Raw genomic sequence first — 22423 nt, forward strand, 5'->3', positions numbered from 1 at the left:
CTGCCAACAGTCTCCCCCAATCTACCTCTGAAAGTTCCTGTCTGATACCATCAAAATTGGCCTTGCCCCAATTAAGAATTTTAGTAGGGCCAGACCTATCATTCTCCATAGCTATCTTAAAACTAATGGAGTTATGGTCACTTGTCCCAAAGTGATCCCTCACTAACACTTCTGTCACTTGCCCTTCCTTATTTCCCAAGACGAGGTCAAGTTTTGTCCCCTCTCTAGTCGGTCCATCCATATACTGAATGAGAAATTCCTCCTGAATACACTCAACAAATTTCCCCCCATCCACGCCCCTAATGCTATGGCTGTCCCAGTCAATGTTGGGAAAGTTAAAGTCCCCTACTATTACCACCCTATTTTTCTTGCAGCTATCTGTAATCGCCTTACATATTTGCTCCTCAATTTCCCGCTGACTATTTGGGGGCCTGTAGTACAGTCCTATCAAGGTGATCTCTCCCTTCTTATTTTTCAGTTCCACCCATATAGACTCAGTGGGCGAACCCTCAGATATATCCCCTCTAAGTACTGCCGTGATGTTCTCCCTAATCAAAAACGCTACTCCCCCTCCTCTCTTACCTCCTGTTCTATCCTTCCTATAGCATCTGTACCCCGGAACATTGAGCTGCCAGGCCTGCCCCTCCCTTAGCCATGTTTCAGTCATAGCTATAATATCCCAGTCCCATGTGCCCATCCATGCCCTGAGTTCATCCGCTTTGCCCGTCAGGCCCCTTGCATTGAAATAAATAGTTTAATGTAGACTTTCCTTGCTCTCTGCCCTGCTTTCTCTGGCCATGCTTTACACACTCTCCCTTCCTGCCTTTTGTTTCCGTCCCCGCTGACTTCCTACATCGGTTCCCATCCCCCTGCCACATTAGTTTAAACCCTCCCCAACTGCACTAGCAAACACCTCCCCGAGAACATTGGTTCCGGTCCCACTCAGATGCAGACCGTCCGATTTGTACAAGTTCCACCTCCCCCAGAACCGGTCCCAATGTCCCAGGAATTTGAAACCCTCCCTCTTGCACCATCTCTCAAGCCACGTATTCATCCTAGCTATCCTGTCATTCCTACTCTGACTATCACGTAGCACTGGTAGCAATCCTGAGATTACTACCTTTGAGGTCCTACTTTTTAGTTTAACTCCTAACTCCCTAAATTCAGCTTGTAGGACCTCATCCCGTTTTTTACCTGTATCGTTGGTGCCTATATGCACCACGACAGCTGGCTGTTCACCCTCTCCCTCCAGAATGCCCTGCAGCCGCTCCGAGACATCCTTGACCCTTGCACCAGGGAGGCAACATACCAACCTGGATTCTCGTTTGCGTCCGCAGAAACGCCTGTCTATTCCCCTTACAATTGAATCCCCTATCACTATAGCTCTGCCACTCTTTTTCCCGCCCTTCTGTGCAGCAGAGCCAGCCACGGTGCCATGAACCTGGCTGCTGCCACCTTCCGCTGGTGCGCCATCGCCCCCAACAGTTTCCAAAACAGTAAATCTGTTTTGGAGGGAGATGACCGCAGGGGATCCCTGCACTGCCTTCCTACTCTTCCTCTGTCTGTTGGTCACCCATTCCCTATCGGCCTCAGTAATTTTAATCTGCGGTGTGGCCAACTCACTGAATGTGCTATCCACAACTTCCTCAGCATCGCGGATGCTCCAAAGTGAATCCATCTGCAGCTCCAGAGCCATCAAGCGGTCTAACAGGAGCTGCAGTTGGACACACTTCTTGCAGATGAAGGAGTCAGGGACACCAGAAGGGTCCCTGAATTGCCACATCTCACAAGAGGAGCATGACACGGGTCTGAGCTCTCCTGCCATGGCTTAAACCTGAAGTTAAATTTGAACTAAACTACACAGCTAAGAGAAAGTCAAAGATAGAAAAGTAAAATCACTTACCAGTCACAAGCCAATCACTTACCTGCTGGCTGTGATGTAATTGCTCCCGAGACACCCTCACAGGTCTGCTTCTCTGCACCTCCTTAAGATGAGCACCAAATTCCCTTAACTAGTTAATTAATTTACCTAATCAATTTGTTTGTTTTTTTTTGGAAACTCAACCCCAAACACCAAACTCCAAAAAAACACAGCCCTCACTCACCTCTTACCCGAACTCAGCCTTACCCAAACTCAGATACACTCTGTTTGCTTCCAGCACTCTGTTTCTAAAGGCACTTCAGCCACACCTTTGTATCCTTCCTGATTTACTGTCAGCCAATAGGCCTGCTCCCGGAACAGAACTCCCGAAACTATGGACTCTCTGTGAACTCCCGCTGCTTTATGGACTCTCTCTCTGTGAACTCCTGCTGCCTTATGGACTCTCTCCGTGAATTCCCGCTGCTTTATGGACTCTCTCTCTGTGAACTCCCGAAACTATGGACTCTCTGTGAACTCCCGCTGCTTTATGGACTCTCTCTCTGTGAACTCCCGCTGCTTTATGGACTCTCTCTGTTGTCTCATTTATGTTAAGTATCCATTAATTGACACTGATATGTAAAGGGGTTTCAGGTGGTGTGTTGTTAAGAGTTTTGTGCAGAGGCTGTGGAAGTGAAATAAATGGTGTTTGGTGAAAAGGAACAAGAACTTTAGACTCTTCATTTCACAGCAACTAAAACGTCTAACAATGGTAGCAGAGGATGGTTGCTGTGCAAATGTGAAGGTTTGAAAGATACAACTTTTCCTGATCAAACCAAGGAGTGAGTGAGAAGGAAAAAAAAAGATACATGGCTGAACCCAGGATAAAGATGGCCGGATATGACTATCCTCCCTTATTTTCTAAAAGGGAATCGTACGACCAATGGAGAAGTGCAGTAGTTATGTGGACTAAAGTAACTGCTTTGGGAAAGAGAAAACAAGGTATGGCATTGGCTCTTCCTCTACCATATGGCAGTAAAATACGAAACAAAGTGCTTTCTGAGCTGAAATTGGAAGAGTTAGACTCAGAAGAAGGTCTGGAGACTTTATTACATTATATGGATACGATTTATAAGAAAGATGACTTGTTAAGTGCGTATGAAGCATGGTCGGATTTTGATAAGTTCCGGAAAATGGAGGATATCTCCATGGAAGACTATATAATAGAATTTGGCAGACTATAGAAAAGGCTGCAGAAACACAATCTGGAATTTCCACAGTCTGTGTTGGCCTTTAAATTACTGGACTGTGCTAGAGTGAGCAACATGGATAGGCTCCTGGTTTTGACAGGAGTTCAGTTTACTGATAAGGATGCCTTATTCGAACAGATGACAAAAGCTTTACAAACGTTTCTGGGGAAACATTTGATTCCGATGGCTCTGATGACCCAAATAGATCAGCCTGCAATAAGGCAGAATATGGAAGATACACTAGTAACAGGATGGCGAAATCGTATGGCTATGAACAGGGTTCAAGACTATAGAAGGAGACCGAGACAAGGAAATTGTGAAGACAGAAACCCAGTTAGAACCTACAATAGGAAGATGAACCCCAGAAATGCATGGGGCATGATAAATCGATGTTTTTGATGTGACTCTCAATACCATTATGCTTTCAACTGTCCAACTCGTTATGATAGAGAGTTTGAAGCAACACATGACACAGAAGAGTCAGAAGAGGAAAAAGATAGTGACCAGAAAGAAGGCATTGTCCTATTGACAAGCAGTTTTACGCCAGTAATGAGGGTGTTGGTTGCAGAATCCTTCAACTGTGCTGTATTGGACAGTGGCTGCACATCTACTGTGTGTGGAATTGACTGGTTAAAATGCTACCTGGACTCTTTGAATGCTGAAAATCGTATCAAGGTTAAGGAATTTGAAAGTTCCACAAGTTTCAGGTTTGGGGATGATAATACTCTGAAGTCGCAGAAAAGTGTGGTGATCCCTTGCAATATTGCCGGAGTGAATCATTTCAGTAGCACGGATGTTGTATCAAGTGAGATACCTTTGCTTCTGAGCAGACCGTCGATGAAGAAAGCACACATGAAACTGGATATAGAACAGGATAAGGCGACAGTTTTTGGAAAGGTGGTGGCATTACAATTTACACAGTCGGAACACTATTGTATTCCATTACTGCCAAATAATCTTTCAAATACAGTTGTTAAGGATGTGTTAATGGCAGTTGAAAATGGGACTTTAGCTGATAAAAAGCTTGTTGTATTAAAACTGCATAGGCAATATGCGCATCCGTCTCATCGGAGGCTGAAAAATGTATTAAAGGATACAGGGGTAAGGGATGAAGACTATACTAAATTGATAGACCAGGTGAGTGATCGCTGTGAAGTTTGTAGGAAGTAAAGAAGGACACCAGCACGACCGATAGTAACCTTACCTTTGGCCAAGGATTTTGACGACATTGTGGCCATGGACCTTAAGATCTGGGATAAAGCAAATAATATATTTATTTTGCATTTTGTAGATTTAGCAACCAGATTGAGTCAATCAACGATGGTACAAAGTAAAGAACAGAGAGTAATTCTGGATCAAATCGTGGAAAAATGGATAGGGACAGGAATGGGTCCACCGGCAAAATTCCTTACGGACAATGGGGGAGAATTTGCTCATGATGAGTTTAGGGATATGTGTGAAAACATGACTATCAGAGTTATGAATACAGCTGGAGAAAGCCCATTTAGTAATGGTGTCTGTGAAAGAAATCATGCTGTCATCGATGACATGCTTCGGAAAATTTTGGCAGATCGGCCAAATTGCAGGCTAAATTCAGCTTTAGCATGGGCAGTACATGCAAAGAATTCATTGCAGATGGTTGGGGGCTATAGTCCTTATCAATTAGTGTTTGGTAGAAATCCTAAAATCCCGTCCATTTTGGATGACCAGCCTCCAGCTTGGGAGGGGACTATAATTAGCTCTGGTTTTGCTGAACATTTAAATGCATTACATAGTAGTAGAAAAACTTTTTTGGAAGCAGAAGTCTCTGAAACAATTCGCAGAGCTTTAAAACATAACGTGCGGCCATCGGATGCCGTTTTTCAGCAATGAGACATGGTATACTATAAGAGAGACAATTCTAATGAATGGAAAGGCCCAGGGAAGAGCATAGGCATAAATGGCAAAACAATTATTTTGCAACATGGTAATCAAACTGTTAGGGTCCATTCATCAAGGATAATGGGTACAGATTACAAATTTTCAAATTTAGACAGAGCAGACAGACATGACGAGGAACCAGAGTCATCTGGTACACATGTGTTACAGAACTATGAGGACCAATTAACTGATATAGACAGGGTTTCTGTGGAGGAACACACTTCTGGTGAATTAAAACAGGGCATTTTTCCAAAAGGACAACTGCCAAAAGTTGGTACAAAAGAGACATACTCGCCTGAAGGGTCTAGTCAATGGAAGGATGCAACTGTTATTAGTAGAGCAGGGAAGGCCATGGAAAGTATAAACATTGGTTGAATGTACAGCATTCAGGGGAAGGAGTCAAGACAATGGATTGGGAAAACGAAGTTCAAAAATGGAGGGCACAGAAATGCAGTGCCAGTTCAGATAGTACATCGGATAGTGAACAGGTCCACAGGAAAAGGTCGAGAACTATTGAAAGGGCATCTCACAGCAGTAGCAGTACAGAACGAGATACCAGGCGGGAGAGGGGAAGCAGTTTGTCAAGATCTCGGAACAGGAGTAAGACTACGAATACTAATAGGAGTAGAAGCCCACATGCACGTGAGATTTTGGTGGCTTCAAATAAATTAGATGAAAAAGTTATTAAAGAAGCTAAACAGCAAGAATTGCATAGTTGGAGTGACTTTGGGGTATACACGGAAGTATCGGATAGGGGTCAAAGAGCTCTATCCCACAGATGGATTTGCACGGAAAAGGTTCTTCCGGATGGAACTTATAAGGCAAAGGCCAGGCTCGTGGCAAGGGGATTTGAAGAAAACTTAGAAGATCAGGATTTAAGGGTAGATTCACCTACAGCAGGAAAGGTTATTTTAAAGATCTTCTTGGCTCTATTAGCCACAAAGGCCTGGGAATGCAAATCTATAGATATAAAAGCTGCCTTTTTGCAGAGGCATCAGCTCCAGAGAGACATTTTTCTCCGTCCTCCTAAAGAAGCAGCTAACACAGAAGGGGTACTCTGGAAGTTGAACAAATGTGTACATGGATTAAATGATGCATCTAGAGTCTGGTATTTTTCGGTCAGGTCAGTTTTGTTAAAGATAGGCTGCTGCCAGTTGAAAGCAGATCCTGCAATGTTTTACTGGCACTATAAAGGAAATCTTTCTGGCATCTTTATGGTGCATGTTGATGATTTTTTGTGGGGTGGGACTAGTGATTTTGAAGCTATTGTAATCTCTGGTTTGAGGAAAGAATTCAGGGTTGGAAGTCAGGCTTCCGGTGCATTTAAATATATTGGACTGGAAATTGAACAGACTAAGTTAGGGGCAACTTTACATCAACAATCTTATTTGGAAAGCATCACCCCAATAGCAATTAGTCGTGGCCGAGTTTCACAAAAAGACGCAATGGTTTCAAAGATAGAAAAAGAGCAACTGCAAAGTTTAATTGGGCAACTGAACTGGTAGACAGACTAGACCGGACGTGAGTTTTGATGTCTTAGAGTTGAGTACAAAAATGAATGATCCCAAAGTGGAAGACATAATAAGAACAAATAAAGCGTTGGCCAAACTAAAAATGCAGGAGTGTATTTTGAAGTTCCCGGTTTTAGGTGACCTTAAGCACTTTAAACTCATAGTTTATAGTGATGCGTCCTACGCAAATTTATGTGATGGGGTTTCAAGCGCAGGAGGTTTTATAATTTTCCTTTTGGGGAACAATGGTAAATGTTGCCCGCTTGTGTGGGAAACAAAGAAAATATGGAGAGTGGTAAAAAGCACTTTGGCTGCTGAGACGTTAAGCCTTGTAGAGGCGGTGGATAAGGTCTTTTATATAAGTATGATATTGACAGAAATTTTGGGATTAGGGGATTTGGGTAATATACCTATTGACTGTCACATTGACAATATATCCCTGTGGGAAAATGTGCACTCTACAGAAAGTGTCAATGAAAAGAGGTTACGGATAGAAATCGCAAGTTTGAAGCAGATGTTGGACAGAGGGGAAATAACAAAAATGAAATGGGTCAACAGGAGCTATCAACTGTCAGACTGTTTTACGAAAAGAGGGGCGAGTTCACAGAAACTTTTGGATATTGTTAATGAAGGGCCCTTGTTTCTGTGACTTTTTTTTTTTTCTTTCTCGTCCAAACAAAAAAAAAAGGGGGGGGGGGACGACATCATGTGTGTGTTTTTGAGTTTCTTGAAATTTTGTTTTCACCTAATTATTATTTTTTCTCCAAGGAAGGGAAGACTGTTAAGTAATGGGTTAGAGACATTGCAATTAGTTGCCTCATTTATGTTAAGTATCCATTAATTGACACTGATATGTAAAGGGGCTTCAGGTGGCCTCTGCCAGGTGGTGTGTTGTTAAGAGTTTTGTGCAGAGGCTGTGGAAGTGAAATAAATGGTGTTTGGTGAAAAGGAACAAGAACTTTAGACTCTTCACTTCACAGCAACTAAAATGTCTAATAAGTACTAATTACATTAATAAATTAGATTTAAATTCCAGGTCATATCACTCTTGCTGATCTTGTATTACTTACTTTTTGATGTTGCATTTGAAAACAATGGGCGGGATTCTCTGTCGGCTGACGCCGGAATCGCGAAATGCAATTGGGCGGAGAATCAGTTTTCACGCCGAAATCGTGGCCGGCACCGGTTTCACGCCAAATCGCAAATCTACGGTGCCTCGACAGCGGCGCCAATGCTTTCCAGAATGCAAATACAGTAAACGCCGTTGGCATATCATTAGCAGACCTGACCCGGTATTTTCCGGGGCCTCTGCGATTCTCCGCCTCCACTGGGGTGAATTCCCAATGGCGAGGTTCACTTGTGCTTTTAAAAATCGTGAAACAGGCACCGTGGTTGCTGAGGAGGAGAGAGGGAATACGGAAAGTGTCCAACATTGCCGTAGTTTGCTGTCAGTTGTGCTGCTGGCCGGGGGGGTGGGGGGGGGGGGGGTCTTCTGCCAGGGCCGGGGAGAGTAGCGGGCTGGCCAGGAGGTGGAGTGTGGGGTTGGGGTGGACAGGCACGGAACACCATTGCTGCAGCCTGTCAGGCAGCTGTACATGCCGCTGACTGCCCAATGTGAACTTCGGGCACCGGGTTCAATGAGTGTACCCCCCCAAGCCACCCCCCTAAGTGCTGTTTGGCCACAGCCGACTATCAGTGGGATGGGCGCACTTCAGTGCAACCAGTACCATCTTGTTGGATGGGATGTGTGTGTGGGGAATGAAGTGTGTATATGTGGCTGCAGCTTGTCAGCCTCCTGAATGTCAATCGCGAATCCGGCAACGATACTCATTGGAATCAAATGTGTTCCACATGGCGCCGATGCTAGCCCCTCACCCCTCAACAATCACTGAATCGGTCCAGGTGCAGCACTAGTTTTGTTGTGGAAACCCACAAAACCTGCCCAGGCATCTACACTTAGTCTCAGCAACGGAGAAGCCCGCCGATATATTTCTCGAATTCATAATCCAGAACAACTCAAGGTATCAGTGGTAATCAGGTGATTTACAACACTTCATATCCTTATTGATCTATTCACCTTGGTAAAAGTAATTGATTTAATCTTTGTGGTAATGAGTAACCATTTGTTACTATGTTACAGTAGATCGTTTGACAATAAATTAACCGACTTCTCGTGTTCAGCTGCCAAACATTTTGGGCTATGTAATTTTATCACTGCCTTGCGTGTGATAGAAGATTACTCACTCAATAATTTATTACCAAAATGCAGCACATTTTAATTAGCAAAAAATTCAATTTTTAAATACGCATTATTCTCAATTGCAATTTTGTCACAGTGTTACTTTTTCATCAGTTCAACTAGTCCATTTTAGGAGTATTCTGGGTATAAGGTTTAATAGACAACGCAAATGTCCAGCAGCCTGGTTTATTATGGGCTAATCAGTTGAAGCATAGAGGACGTAAAACTGTAGAAATGAAAATTTGAATACATAATGGCACATCCATTTAGCATCTTTTGAGCATCCAGTTTCTTCTTTATTTCTGGGTGTAGATGTCTTCATCCAATAACAAGGAGCTGTAAAAGTGATAAATATCTGTGGTTTGGGTTGGTTGCATGGAAACGGAACAAAACATAAGAAATAACAATTCCATCGCTTCTCGGCCTTTTGGCTAAGATGAGCGTGAGGTCAGGTGTAATGCTGGATCTGGTATGTCTCTCTTGTGGGGACCATGAATTTGATTCAATTTGAATTGGTTTTTGGAGTAGGCGAGGAGCTGGATTAGGGGTTTGCCCCTGTCCACACTCTGAGCTCTGGCTTTGTAACTCTGATAAAGTAATAAAAAAGAAAATTCTGTTGTATCTGTCCAATTCAGATACTTCAACCAGCTCCTTACCCAGATGTCTTTATTTATGAGTAGAACAAAGTACGGACACGGATATAATGCAACACACTTTATTAAATATAGTTAACCTGTAAATTACCCACTATACATGCAAGAAACACCCAGGATTCGACTATACTACCCACAAAGGTGGTTTGGTAAGTTGAAGATCCGATCCCTGCGTCCCTCTGGTTCCTCTTTACGAATGTGATTCTTGCTGGCTATTTCTTGCTTGATTGCTTCCTTCTGGTCTGGTCAGGGTCACCTCACATATTGAGTCTTTGCTTCTAGTTGTCATGATATACATCAGCATATCATGGTGCAATTACACACACACTGATGGACATACAGTAGGACCAACCAGCATACACAACATCGCAGCCAATCACCAGTGAGAGCACACGCACGATAAAGACAGGGGACACCAGAGTTCCCGCTCATGCTAGCAGCAGCCAGCTCGGAGCACAGAGCTCACAGCCTGCCTCTCAGACATTCACCATGTGCTGAGTGCCTCACCGAGCTAGTGGTAGGACAGGGTCCACAGATCAGCTGGTAATGCACGTACCCAAGCTTACATTATGTTATTACAGTTGAGTTGTTCATAAAATAGAGTTACACCATCTCCAGCCGTGTTGACCTGTTTGTAGACCAGAACACCCAACACGACATTAGACTTCTGCTTCTTCTACTCTGAGATATATACTTTAATCCCCTCCACTCGCTTTTCCAGAAACTTCTCTGGCTTCTGGCCAATGAGGTCTCGGGAGGGGGGTCCCAGCAGCCAATGGTCTGATTGATGACTGTTTAACAGGTCACCTGAGCCCGCCCTAGGTGTCTCTTCTCTGGTGGTGAACTGCACATGACCTGTTCCCATATAAGGTAACATAGATACTCTTGGTGACTGAAAGTCTGGCTCGATATGGGCTACGAATAACAGACTTCCTGAGGTTTGACTGCAATATGATTTTAAAATGACCATATTTCCAAAAATATAGCTTACAAATAAAACAATACAGTTAGTTTCTGTTCTTCATAGAATGTAGTTTGTACTGATCTGAAGCACGAAGATGATTGAATGACAGGTGGAATGAATTGTAGGTAGTTTTATACTTGTAGATTTGCATTGAAAGGTGTTCAGAAACATTGGGGGCAATTTAATAGAAACATTTCGAAGTGTCATTTTGGGCGAGATTAGCGGGTTATTTTGACGGCCGCGTTGCCAAGATCACAGGCCATATTTAACGGTACAAAGCTCCGGAAATGAGCAGCCACGAGCTTCTCGTCATTACTGGCTGTCCGACGATCTAATTCAACCGACTCACACCTCAGCGTCTCGCCGCTAACAAGGGGAGCTGCTTTTAAACGTTGCCTCACCACTCACCCCCAGTCAACACACAAGCCTGGCAGTGCGCAGACCTGCTCCTCACTTTGGGGACGCTGACCTGGCCAGGCTGCTCGAAGCTGTCAACGTGAGATGGGACATCTTAGACCGACATAGGAGCAGAATTAGGCTACTCGGCCCATCGAGTCTGCTCCGCCATTCAATCATGGCTGACATTTTTCTCATCCCCATTCTCCTGCCTTCTCCCCATAACCCCTGATCCCATTATTAATCTTGTTCCACCGAGGGGGACCAGAGGACCAGCAGTAGGGTCACCAATACTGCCTGGGAGGCAATGGCAGCAGCTGTCAGTGCAGGCAGCATGACCAGGAGGACCACTGTACAATGTCTGAGGAAGACCAATGACTTCCACCGAGCTGCATGGGTAAGTTACCACCTTTCTCCTGACATCAGTTCTGCCTTTCCCCCCCCCTCAAATTCCCAACATGCACCCCCCCACAAATCACTGGCTGACACCTCGCACCCTCGCCACATCCGACCTTTGTGCTTGCTCCTCAGAACCCTTGGCACCCACCAGCACAATCCATTAATGTCCAGGTGAGGTGCCCACACATACCATCTGCTATAGACCCCTCTCCCCGACCCATCAAACGTGTGGCTCACAATGCACTCTCTTTGTCCCCACAGGAGATGATAGCCCATAATAAGTGGGAAATGGCCAAATCAGAGTACCAGAGATCTGAGTCCTCACCCCCGATGAGGAACGGGCCCAGGACATCGCAGGGTTGACTGAGGAGAGACGAGTCATCGACAACTAGGTTGGCCTGCGCCACAGAGATGAGGATCCATTGCCCATTCACCCAGATGACCTCTCTCAAGTGAGTTGTTCATGTCAGACAAAATTATCCTTCCCTCTCACTGACCACATGTCCATTGTCTCACAGGATCTCCACCTGATGGGGCCGGGCCATATGGAGTCATTCCCCCTCCTGCCACCACCTCAGAGGAAAGCTCTGCGGACACGACCATTGGTGCATCACAGCTATCACCTACATCCTCCACCAACGCAGAGAGACACACCTCATTGGGTGACATTAGCGTACAGGCTTCTGGGGGACAATCTGGTGAGCACCACACAGTTGCTGATGCACATCAGGTGGAGGCAGGAACATCCGAGGGAGTCAGCAGTCAGAGGTCTGCTGGATTCCAGGACTCAGTCGAGTCCCAGTCGGATGCCAAGCCTCTGGGCAAGGTTCTCCCAGAGCTGATGCAGATGACAGGACACAGCTGTAAGATTCATGAGGGGTGTCGGTGGCATTACAGTGAGTGCATAGCCAATTGGCGGAGTCCCAAAGGCTACAGGTTCTAGCAATGATGCCGACAATGCGTGGCACTGAGACCAGCATTGTTAGGGTGGCACCCTCAATGGAAGGTCTGGAGCACGACATCCACGTCTTGAGTGGTGGTGCCCAAGGCATGGCTCAGTCCATGTCGTTCAAGGCTGACGGTTTCGACGTCATGTAGCTGTCTTGTCCCGATGCAGGTGGACATTGTCGAGACACTATAGAGCATGACCCAGTCACTGAGGATCATTACTGAGGGCATCAACACCATGGTACAGGCAATGGGGAGCCAAGTGCATGAAAGGCCGCAGAGAGCGGAAAGCAGCAGGCTGTCTCGCCTCTCATGTGCATCCTGCGGAGACACCTCGTTGTAGCAGTAGACCATGAAAGATCAAGAAGAGAGAGGATCACTGAGTGGGTAGTGGGGGTTGGGGGGAGGGTCAGTGGGGGTCACCCTCTGTAGCTAGGAGAAATGGAAATGTTCACAATTAAAACACGTTTCACCTGATACATGTGAAGCCTCTGTCACATTAATATTCACAGCAGGTCTACCTGTGCCCCCACTTCCTGTTGCCCCCTACTTTCCCCCTCACCCACCGGACACAGTGGTCCAAGATCAAAAGCCTCTGATGCAGACCCCATTCAGAGGATGGGTATGTGTGCGCTGTCAGCAGATAGACAGGACTCAGATTCTTGCAGAAACTGAGGAGCACCAGAGCTTTCCTCACAGTGAGTGATCATCGCTCTCCTGCCTTGTATATTGACCCGCTGACAGTGCCGATACAGGCCCATCACCCTAGGGTGATGTTACACAGACCCTTGTAGGGTGGATCAGGTTAGACAGGAGGGTGGTGAGGTTGTGGGAGGGGTGGAAATCGGGGAGGAGGAAGGAGGCAAATGGGTGGGAAAGGGGAATGGGAGCTGAGGGAACATCTGGGAAAGGTGGGATTGGAGGAGAGGGCGGGAGCTGACGAACAAAGCCTCATCAAATGAGATGGAAAATTGCACTGACACAGAGCACGCCAGAAGAGAGAAAGAGCTTCCCTTCCCCTTCTCCAGCCCAGGCAACAGGTCATCTTACCATCCTCTCTTTCCTTACTCCAGGCCACAAAAGTAAGGAGGTGGTAGCAAACAAACACACAGCAAGCAGCAAGCACCACTCATTCGGATCTATCTGTCTCTCTCTTCAATGGCATCATCAGGTGGCCCGTTTGGATCAATGTCATCCACCAGGTCCTGTAGCATCTTCCTGCTTCAAACCTGATTGTCTTCTGGGCTCATATATCCCCCTGAGCCCGGTGTTCCAGGACCTCGGTATCTCAGAAAAAATGGTCCTTCATCCTAGCTACAGAAAAGGAAGGAAACAGCAACAGCAACCTCCATTCATTTGCAGCCAACAGCAGGAGCAAACAGCAAACACATCCTGCAGCTGTGAAGTGCTCTCACAACTAACAAGGGCAGTCCTCATTAGCATAGCCTTCAGCTGTGAATCTAGAGGCTGCTCACAGTCAAAGGTAGTTAAAGTGACGTTCAGTTTAGAACCAAGAGCAGGGCTCTGTCCTAGAAGTGTGTGGTAGGACAAGCAGGCAGCAACTGTAGTTGCCTTTTGTGAAAGCCACGAAGAATCCAGCATGTGTTTGTAGAATCAAACAGAAAGTAACTTTATTTAGAACAACACGTACCCAGTACCAACAGTTCACTACTGGGTACCACTCTGGCGAGGTCTATTTATACAGCTGCACTGCAAATGATTATCCCCCCCCTCCCCCCCGCCCCCCCCCCCCCCCCCCCCCGCCCCCCCTCATTTGGGGAGTTCAGAATGGCCTGGTTCTAATTTCAAGATTATCGCCCCATCATCGGCCAATAGTATATAGTCCCTTCTCATACAACCTACTTCCGCCCATCCCCGTCCCCACACATCTCTGATGTTGCACCGACTAACATTTCCAGGGGCAGCATGGTAGCACAGTGGTTAGCACAGTTGCTTCACAACGCCAGGATCCAATTTCCAACTTGGGTCACTGTCTGTGTGGAGTCTGCACATTCTCCCTGTGTCTGCGTGGGTTTCCTCCGGGTGCACCAGCTTCCTCTTTTGTCCAAAGATATGCAGGCTAGGTGGATTGGTCATTCTGAATTGCCCTTAATGTCTAAAATAGTTAGGTAGGGTTATGGGTTATGGGGATAGGGTGGACGTGTGGGCTTATGGCCTCGGTGGGCTGAATAGCCTCCTTCTGCACTGTAAATCTTATTCTATTCTACTCTGCTCCCCAAGGAACATGGAATAACCAATTGTCCCCAGCTAATAGGATCTGGACAGGTTATAACATTTTCCCTGTTTTGGGTCTCCACAATAGTTAACAATGGCTTGAAGGCGTCAAAGACGTGAAACTCCTGACCACCCCCCTGGCCCAGGGGAGTCCCCCAGTCTGGAATGCTTCAGCCCCCTGACCAAGCCCAGCCCAGCCTCCCTGAGGCCCAGCTCCAATGCTCTTGAGCTGCATGCCAGAAAATGTAAATGGCAACTCATCTCTTCACTTCCCCTCACAACCTCATGTTTTTAAAAAGGAGTGCTAAATAATGGCCACGTGATTACTTGCTTGGGAGACGGTTAATTCCCAGGAGGCTTGTGCATTTGACTTCAAGCTTGCGAATGAGATGGAACTGTATTGAAATGAGGGTTAATGTTATGCTCACCATATTTGGCCGTGATCCGGAACTCGCCATCGGGAGCAGGCCGGTTAGATAATGTGGATAAATGTGAGGTTATCCGCTTCGGTAGCAATAATAGAAAGGCAGATCATTATTTGAATGGATGTAAATTGAGAGAGGTGGATACCCAGCGAGACCTCAGTGTCTTCGTGCATCAGTCGCTGAAAGTAAGTACATAGGTACAGCAGGCAGGAAAGAAGGCTGATGGTATGTTGTCCTTCATAGCGAGAGGATTTGACTATAGGAATAGAGATGTTTTACTGCAATTATATAGGGCATTAGTGAGACCACACCTGGAGTATTGGGTGCAGTTTTGGTGACTTTATCTGACTAAGGATGTTCTTGCTATGGAGGGAGTGCAGTGAAGGTTTACCAGGCTGATTCCTGGGATGGAGAGACTGCCATATGAGGAGAGACGAAGAAGGTTAAGATTACATTCATTGGAGTTTAGAAGAGTGAGTGGGGATCTCATAGAAACTTACAAAATAATAACACGATTAGGCAGGTTAGATTCAAATAGAATGTTCCTGATGATGGGGAAGTCCAGAACTAGGGGTCATAGTTTGAGGATAAGGGGTAAACCTTTCAGGACAAACTTGAGGAGAAATTTGTTCACCAGAGAGTGGTGCATCTGTGGAATTCATGACTACAGAAAGTAGTTGAGGGCAAAACGTTGTGTAATTTCAAGAAGGAATTAGATGTAGCTCTTCGGGCTAAAGGAATCAAGGGATATGGGGGAAGGCGGGATCAGGGTATTGAACTTGATCAGCCGAATGGCCTTCTCCTGCTTTCAATGTATGTTTCTATGTATAGCAAACTGATTCGCGCTCGGCTCAAATCTCGATTTTGGCCATTCCTGCTATTTAACCGGCGCGCCCAGATCCATGCCAGGTGCAATGTGGTGGTTAATTGCATCCATAGTCAATGGCATGGGAGCTATTCATTAACCAAGACTGTTTTATTTTTGCTGGATCAGGGTGTTGACTTTAATTGGTCCACTACAACAACAGCAGCCCTAATTTGTATTGATATAGCACCGTTAATGCAATAAAACTGTCCAAGGCACTTCATAGAGGCATTATTAAGCAAAATGGAACACCAAATCGCAAAAGGAGACAGAACGGAACGTGACTAAAAAGCTGGCCAAAGAGGTAGGTTTCCAGGAATGTCCAAAAAGGAGGAAAATGAAGTAAAGTCAAAAGGGATGTGTGAAGGAATTCCAGAGATTAGGGCTTTTACAAGTCGAAGGCATGCATGAGCATCATGATGGAACCATTAAAATCAGGATTGCTCAAAAGTTCAGAATTGGAGGACTGCAGATATCTCAGAGGATTGCAGGACTGGAGGCGATTACCGAGGTAGGGTGGGGCCAGGTATGGAGGGATTTGAAAACACGGATGAGAATTTTAAAATGAAGGCGTTGTTTAACTGAGGACTGATGAAGGTCACCGAGCACAGCAATGATTAGCGGACAATTTTTGGTGTGAGTTTATTCACCCCAAGCAGGAGAAACAGGAGCAGAGTTTTAGATGTCCTCAAGTTTACAAAACATAAAATGTGGGAGGCCAGCCAGGAATGCTTTGGTGGAGTCAAACTTGGGGGTAACAATGGCATGAATGAGGGTTTCAGCAGCGCTACATTCAACTGAATTTATGCAGTAAATGTAACTGGAGCAACTGCAGTTGCTCACTTAACAAATTAATCTTTTGTGTTTCATTGTTTAAAGATTTAAAATGTTCATGTGTGGTCACATTATTCCAACAAATTTACTTTTAATAAGTCACATTACACTTTTAAGTTTTATTGAGGGAAAAATGGAAGGAAGAAGGATCTGGTCAAATGTCCTTTTGCTTCAGAGTAACTCAGTTTACAATGGATAACTGACCTTTCTTTCCTGATTGAGTGATGGTTACATGATCCCCTCTAGCTCTGCCCCCTATCACTACCAGTCGAATTAATAGAACAGGTATTAATGATGCTCGGTGAACTAATTCAACCTTATTAATCTGCTGCCTTCAAATGTCATGCCTAATTCACCAGGTAATATGCAATTATCACTTAATGCTACACATAAAATGGAATAATTCAGAAAGTAATTTATCTTATTGGCGTGGAAGTGGAAGATACAGGTGATAATTCATCATATAGCTTTTCCAATAAAGGGTTTTCCATTGGGTTTTTTCCATTGGGTTTACTTCTCCATTGTGCTACTCCTGCTGATTTCATTTAACATGGCTATAAGTTGGGTATAAGTTGGCAGTTTACCACAAGACAAACAAAAGTGTGGCATCAGTCTCGTATTCGGTATATGGTTAATGCAGTTAGTCCTGACTTACATCTTTGCACCTTTCTAAAAAATTATACAAGGGTTGCATTTTCATTCAGAGCACCTCGTACTCATTGAGGGCTATTTTCCATGTGTTACTCCATTTTTTATGTCCTGAGTTTTTAATTTCAGCGGATAATCAAACTATGACTATTCTTTGAAACCGCAAAAGAAAAGATCCTGAAAGATTAATGTGAAACAGGAGAAAACCTCAGCACTTGACCTTCAAATGAAATGTTCTCGCCATGTACTGTGAATGAAGACTAAACAGAGACCCTGTGGCATTCCATCTCTGCTGTGGTTTTATATTGCGCATTATTGTAAAGATCTTGTTGTTTGCGCTCAGTGACATTAATTTTACTGCTGGGGATATTTTTCAAATACAGCCTAATCTCTTCTACAGCTGTAGCTTTTTGTACAGGAGGATCTCCAGAGACTCCTCTCTGCCAAGCTTGACTTTGCTGCCGATTGCCAGAATAACAGAACAGAAGAGGCTTTGATGACAAATGCCATCCATAACTAGTTTCTGTCTAACGTACAACTTGAATTGAGAAACGTATGATTAATGGACGTTGTCTTGTTCGCTTTAATCTAGGCGGTGTGGATACAGTAAAGCTAAACAAGATCCAGACGAGGAGAAGATGCATTTTCACAATGGTCACAGTAAGTCAGGCATCAGCCAGCGAGACTTGGGGATTTGGGGGATTTTGGAACAAAAAACAACTTCTGGAAAAGTTCAATTAAAGTTCATCGAAAAGCATTTGGCTTTAAATAAAAGAAAGCAGGGATGTTCTATTCTTCCTGTGTATCCGTTGACTTTTACGAGGTTATGTTACAGTTTGCAGATGGAGTGTCATAGAATAATCCATTTCACAGAATAATCCTACTCTGGCACTGTGCTGAAATCTTTATAGCTAGCAAATAAGAGCAATGACGGTAATAAAACATATTTTATTCATGCTATGCTTGTGTTACCAAAGTCTGTTCTTTCTAACTCAAAGGAGGTTGAAATGCACTGCGGGACAACAGCAGTCTAGTGCAGGGCTGATGTTAAGTTCACAGGCAGGCCATTGAAAGGACCCAATATCTGCAGCTGTTCCAGGGTACTCCTGTCGTCGCTTTGGTGCGAGTACTCCAAATTGAAAACAGTAAGGGACCTAAACAAGCCAGGTCTGGTGTTGCTTCAAAGTTTCTTGGCTGAAACACAGCGAGTGGTCAGTGAAGGTAACCTCATTTAGACTGGTCCTGAATACTGCCGTTTCTCGGTCTCGCCTGTGGGTCCAGGCTGGAGGTGAGGCTTGGGCTAGACTTTTAACTGCCAAAGGGAGGCAGGTGCCGCTGTTAAAACTCTGAAAGCCTTACTTCAGAGACTTTTTTTAAAAAAACTTTTTTTTAAGAGTATCCAATTCATTTTTTCCAATTAAGGGGCAATTTAGCGTAGCCAATCCACCTAGCCTGCACATCTTTTGGGTTGTGGGGGCGAAACCCACGCAAACACAGGGAGAATGTGCACACTCCACACGGACAGTGACCCAGAGCCAGGATCGAACCTGGGACCTGTGCCACCGTGCTGCCCTCTTACTCCAGAGACTTAAGCGCAGAAGCAAGGTTAGCAATTCACTGCTGTACGGAAGGGGTGCTACACAGTTGTTTTCTTTTGAATTAAATATTAAATCAAGGCCCTATCTGCCCTCTCAGCTGACATAAAATATCCCATGGCACTTTTCAAAGAATAACATGAGTACTCTTGGCCCTCCGAACCAGCAATTAATTACACTTCAACCAATACCTCTATAATAGTCTACCTGGGCAGTTACCTCAATATTACCTTTGAGGCCTCCCTGTGCGTGAATTGGCTGTGAGCATTTCCCCTTATTACAGTAGTGACTTCATTTCATTGTGAAGTAATTGCGGATGGCATGAAGTCATGAAAGGCACTATATGAATGCAGGTTCTTCCTTGGATATTTGTAGATCACTACAATCAAAGTTTTGTTCAGATAACTTCCACTTTTCTTCTGCAAATCACAAAATAATTTTTAAAACTCTTTAGTGTCCATAAATTAAATATTGTTCTGTGTTTTCATGAAATAAACATATTGGGCAGAATTTAACGGAAACGTTTCTAAGTTCATTTGTGGCGGGTTTTGGAGGGAGTTTCCCGCCGGCTTTGTCGCCGAGTTCCCCACCGCTATCAAACAACACTTAGGGTGGGATTTACCGACCACCCCGCTGCGGCTGCGGAGGAGGCCGTGAGTGGGGTGTACCTACCCCCACTGTTGTCAACGGGATTTCCCGTTGACAGCAACTCTCGTCGCTGAGATGGGACCGGAATTTCCAGCCAGTGTGCACAACCGGTAAATTCAACCCTTAACCACTTTTTGGGGCCCTCGGGTGTTTTTCACCAGTTTAGCACACACTTGGGGTGAGATTTAATGGAAACATTTAGAAATTCATCTGTGGCGGATTTTTCAGGGAGTTTCCCGCCAACTCTGCTGACGAGTTCCCCACCGCTATCCAATGACACTTGGGGCACAAATGACACTTCGGGCACAATCCAATGGCAACGTTGTGCCCGAACATCAGCACAAATATGGCCATCTGCAGCGTGGCCGATAAAAGTTGGAAGACCCCGCCCGTGGGATATATCCGGCTCGCAACACCTCGCGAGATCCAATGCGATCTTTTCTTTTTTTTAAATAAATTTAGAGTACCCAATTCATTTTTTCAAATTAAAGGGCAATTTAGCATGGCCAATCTACCTAACCTGCACATCTTTGGGTTGCGGGGGTCAAACGCCACACGGACAGTGACCCAGGGTCAGGATCAAACCTGGGACCTCGGCGTCGTGAGACAGCAGTGCTAACCACTGCACCACTGTGCTGTCTGATCCAACATGATCTTGCGAGACGTTGCAATGTAAATCCCGCCTATTGTGTGTTCACTCGCTTTTTGGCAAATCTGCATATTAGAGCGAGATAGCTAGTCTGACTCTAATGTGCCGGGTACATCCTGAGGTACCTGAGGCTTTGGGATTCATCCCTTTCGCCTCGGAGACCTGGGGCGAGCGCCATTCGGCACTGGTCCCAGAAACAGGGACCAGACAGAACGCCACTCGTAGGGGTCTCCCGGCTGCATGCCTGTTGGGAAAAGTGGTGCCCTGGCACTGCTGGTGCCAACTTGGCACCTTGGCAGTGCCAACCAGGAACCTTGGCAGTGCCAGCCTGTCACCGAGGTGTTACTGACAAGGTGCAGGCTGGCACTGCCAGTGTGCCCAGGTGGCAATGCCAACATGCCATGGGCACCACCAGGGTGTCCAGGTGGCACAATCCTGCTAGGTGGCAGGTTGGCACTGCTCAGGTGCCAAGCTAACATTTTCTGTCTGCGCGCCCTGCGTGGGTGTTGGAGGGTCCCCCATAGTGGGCTTGGGCTGGTGGGGCTGGGGGGTGGGGGGGATGTCAGAGATCGCTTCGGGGGCCTCGGAGATCGGGATACCATTTAAAAATGGCCTCCTAATCTCTCCTTACACTGGGGAGTTCTGGCGAGCTGAGTTCCACAATGTACAAAATGGGGCCATGTGGGGCCTTGGCCATGCGATCCCCGCTGAGGCCCCTTATACAATGTGAGTCACGTGGAGCAGGATATCCCAGAGGGAACAGTCCCTATTAAATGCTGCCAGGGGGAGTGAGGGGAAGATTTGTTGGTGGTGGATTCATGCTGGAGTTGGCGGAACTGACGGAGGATGATTCTTTGAATGTGAAGGCTGGTGGAGTGAAAAGTGAGGACAAGCAAGATCCTATCCTGGTTCTGGAAGGGAGGAGAGGGGGTGAGGGCAGAGGAGATGGGTCGGACACGGTTGAGAGCCCTGTTGACCATAGTGGGAGGGAAACGACAATTAAGGAAGAATAGGGGCAGCACGGTGGCGCAGTGGGTTAGCCCTGCAGCCTCATGGCGCTGAGGTCCCAGGTTCGATCCCGGCTCTGGGTCACTGTCGATGTGGAGTTTGCACATTCTCCCTGTGTTTGCGTGGGTTTCGCCCCCACAACCCAAAGATGTGCAGGTTAGGTGGATTGACCACGCTAAATTGCCCCTTAATTGGAAAAAATGAATTGGGTACTCTAAATTTATAAAAAATAAAAAATAATAAAAATTAAGGAAGAATTGAAGACATGTCAGCAGCACCGTTTTGGAAAGTGGCATCATCAGGACAGATGCGACGGAGGTGAAGGAACTGGGAGAATGGGATGGAGTCTTCACAGAATATGAGGTATGAAGTGCTGTAGTTGAGGTAGCTGTGGGAATCGGTGTCTTTGTGATGGATATTAGTGGACAGTCTATCCCCAGAAACTGAAATAAAAAGGTCAAGGAAGGGAAGTGTCAGTGATTGACCATGTGAAGGTGATAGAGGGGTGGAAATTGGAAGCAAAATTAATACGTTGTTCCAGGTCCAGATGGGAACATGAAGCAGCACTGAAACAGTCATCAATGTACCGTGATTAATGAATGTTTTTCAGACCGGACAAAGGTTTGTAGTGGAGTGCCCCACGGGCTAGTGTTGAGACCTTTGCTCTTCCTGACATATATTAATAACCAAGACCTTGATAAACAGGGAACAATTTAAAACATTTCCAGATAATATGAAGCTTGGAAGTATTGTGAACAGTGAGGAGGCTAGTGTAGGATATCAAATGGACATCGACACGTTGGTGGAATTGGCAAACAAGTGGTAAATTAAGTTAAATGCAGAGAAGCGTGAAATGGTGTATTTTGATGGACGAACATGGAGAGACAATATAAAATAAAGAGTACAGCTCTGAACTGGGTGCTGGAGCAAAGGGATTTGAGTATCTCTCATTGAATCATAGAATTTACAGTGCAGAAGGAGGCCATTTGGCTCATCGAGTCTGTACTGGCCCATACAAAGAGCATCCTACTGAAACTCACGTATCTACCCTATCCCTGTAACCCAGTAACCCCCACTTAACATTTTTTGGGCACTAAGGACAACTTAGCATGACCAATTCACCTAACCCGCACACCTTTGGACTGTGGGAGGAAACCGGAGCACCCGGAGGAAACCCACGCATACACGGGGAGAACGTGCAGACTATGCACAGATAGTGACCCAGCCGGGAATCGACACTGGAGCTGTGAAGCAATTGTGCTAACCACTATGCTACCGTGCTGCCCTTAAATGTGCTTAAGTCATTGAGGTTGGAAGGACAGGTTGAGAGAGTGGTTAATAAAACTTACAATATCCTTGGCTTTATTAATAGGGAGAT

At 45.6% G+C, this 22423-nt stretch overlaps 1 protein-coding gene across 5 annotated transcripts in view; it reads left to right on the forward strand.

Annotated features, from left to right (window-relative positions):
- The window catches only part of LOC140429747 (ephrin type-A receptor 5-like), a 457733-nt gene that overhangs the window by 349210 nt on the left and 86100 nt on the right, over positions 1 to 22423 (forward strand). For all 5 annotated transcript variants that reach the window (XM_072517111.1, XM_072517112.1, XM_072517108.1 and 2 more), the window contains one exon: positions 17738 to 17805. In XM_072517111.1, coding sequence (XP_072373212.1) covers positions 17738 to 17805 — 68 coding nt within the window. The remainder of the gene's footprint in view (positions 1 to 17737; positions 17806 to 22423) is intronic.

The sequence above is a fragment of the Scyliorhinus torazame genome, chromosome 9, assembly GCF_047496885.1.
Source record: "Scyliorhinus torazame isolate Kashiwa2021f chromosome 9, sScyTor2.1, whole genome shotgun sequence".
Taxonomy (NCBI): Eukaryota; Metazoa; Chordata; class Chondrichthyes; order Carcharhiniformes; family Scyliorhinidae; genus Scyliorhinus; species Scyliorhinus torazame.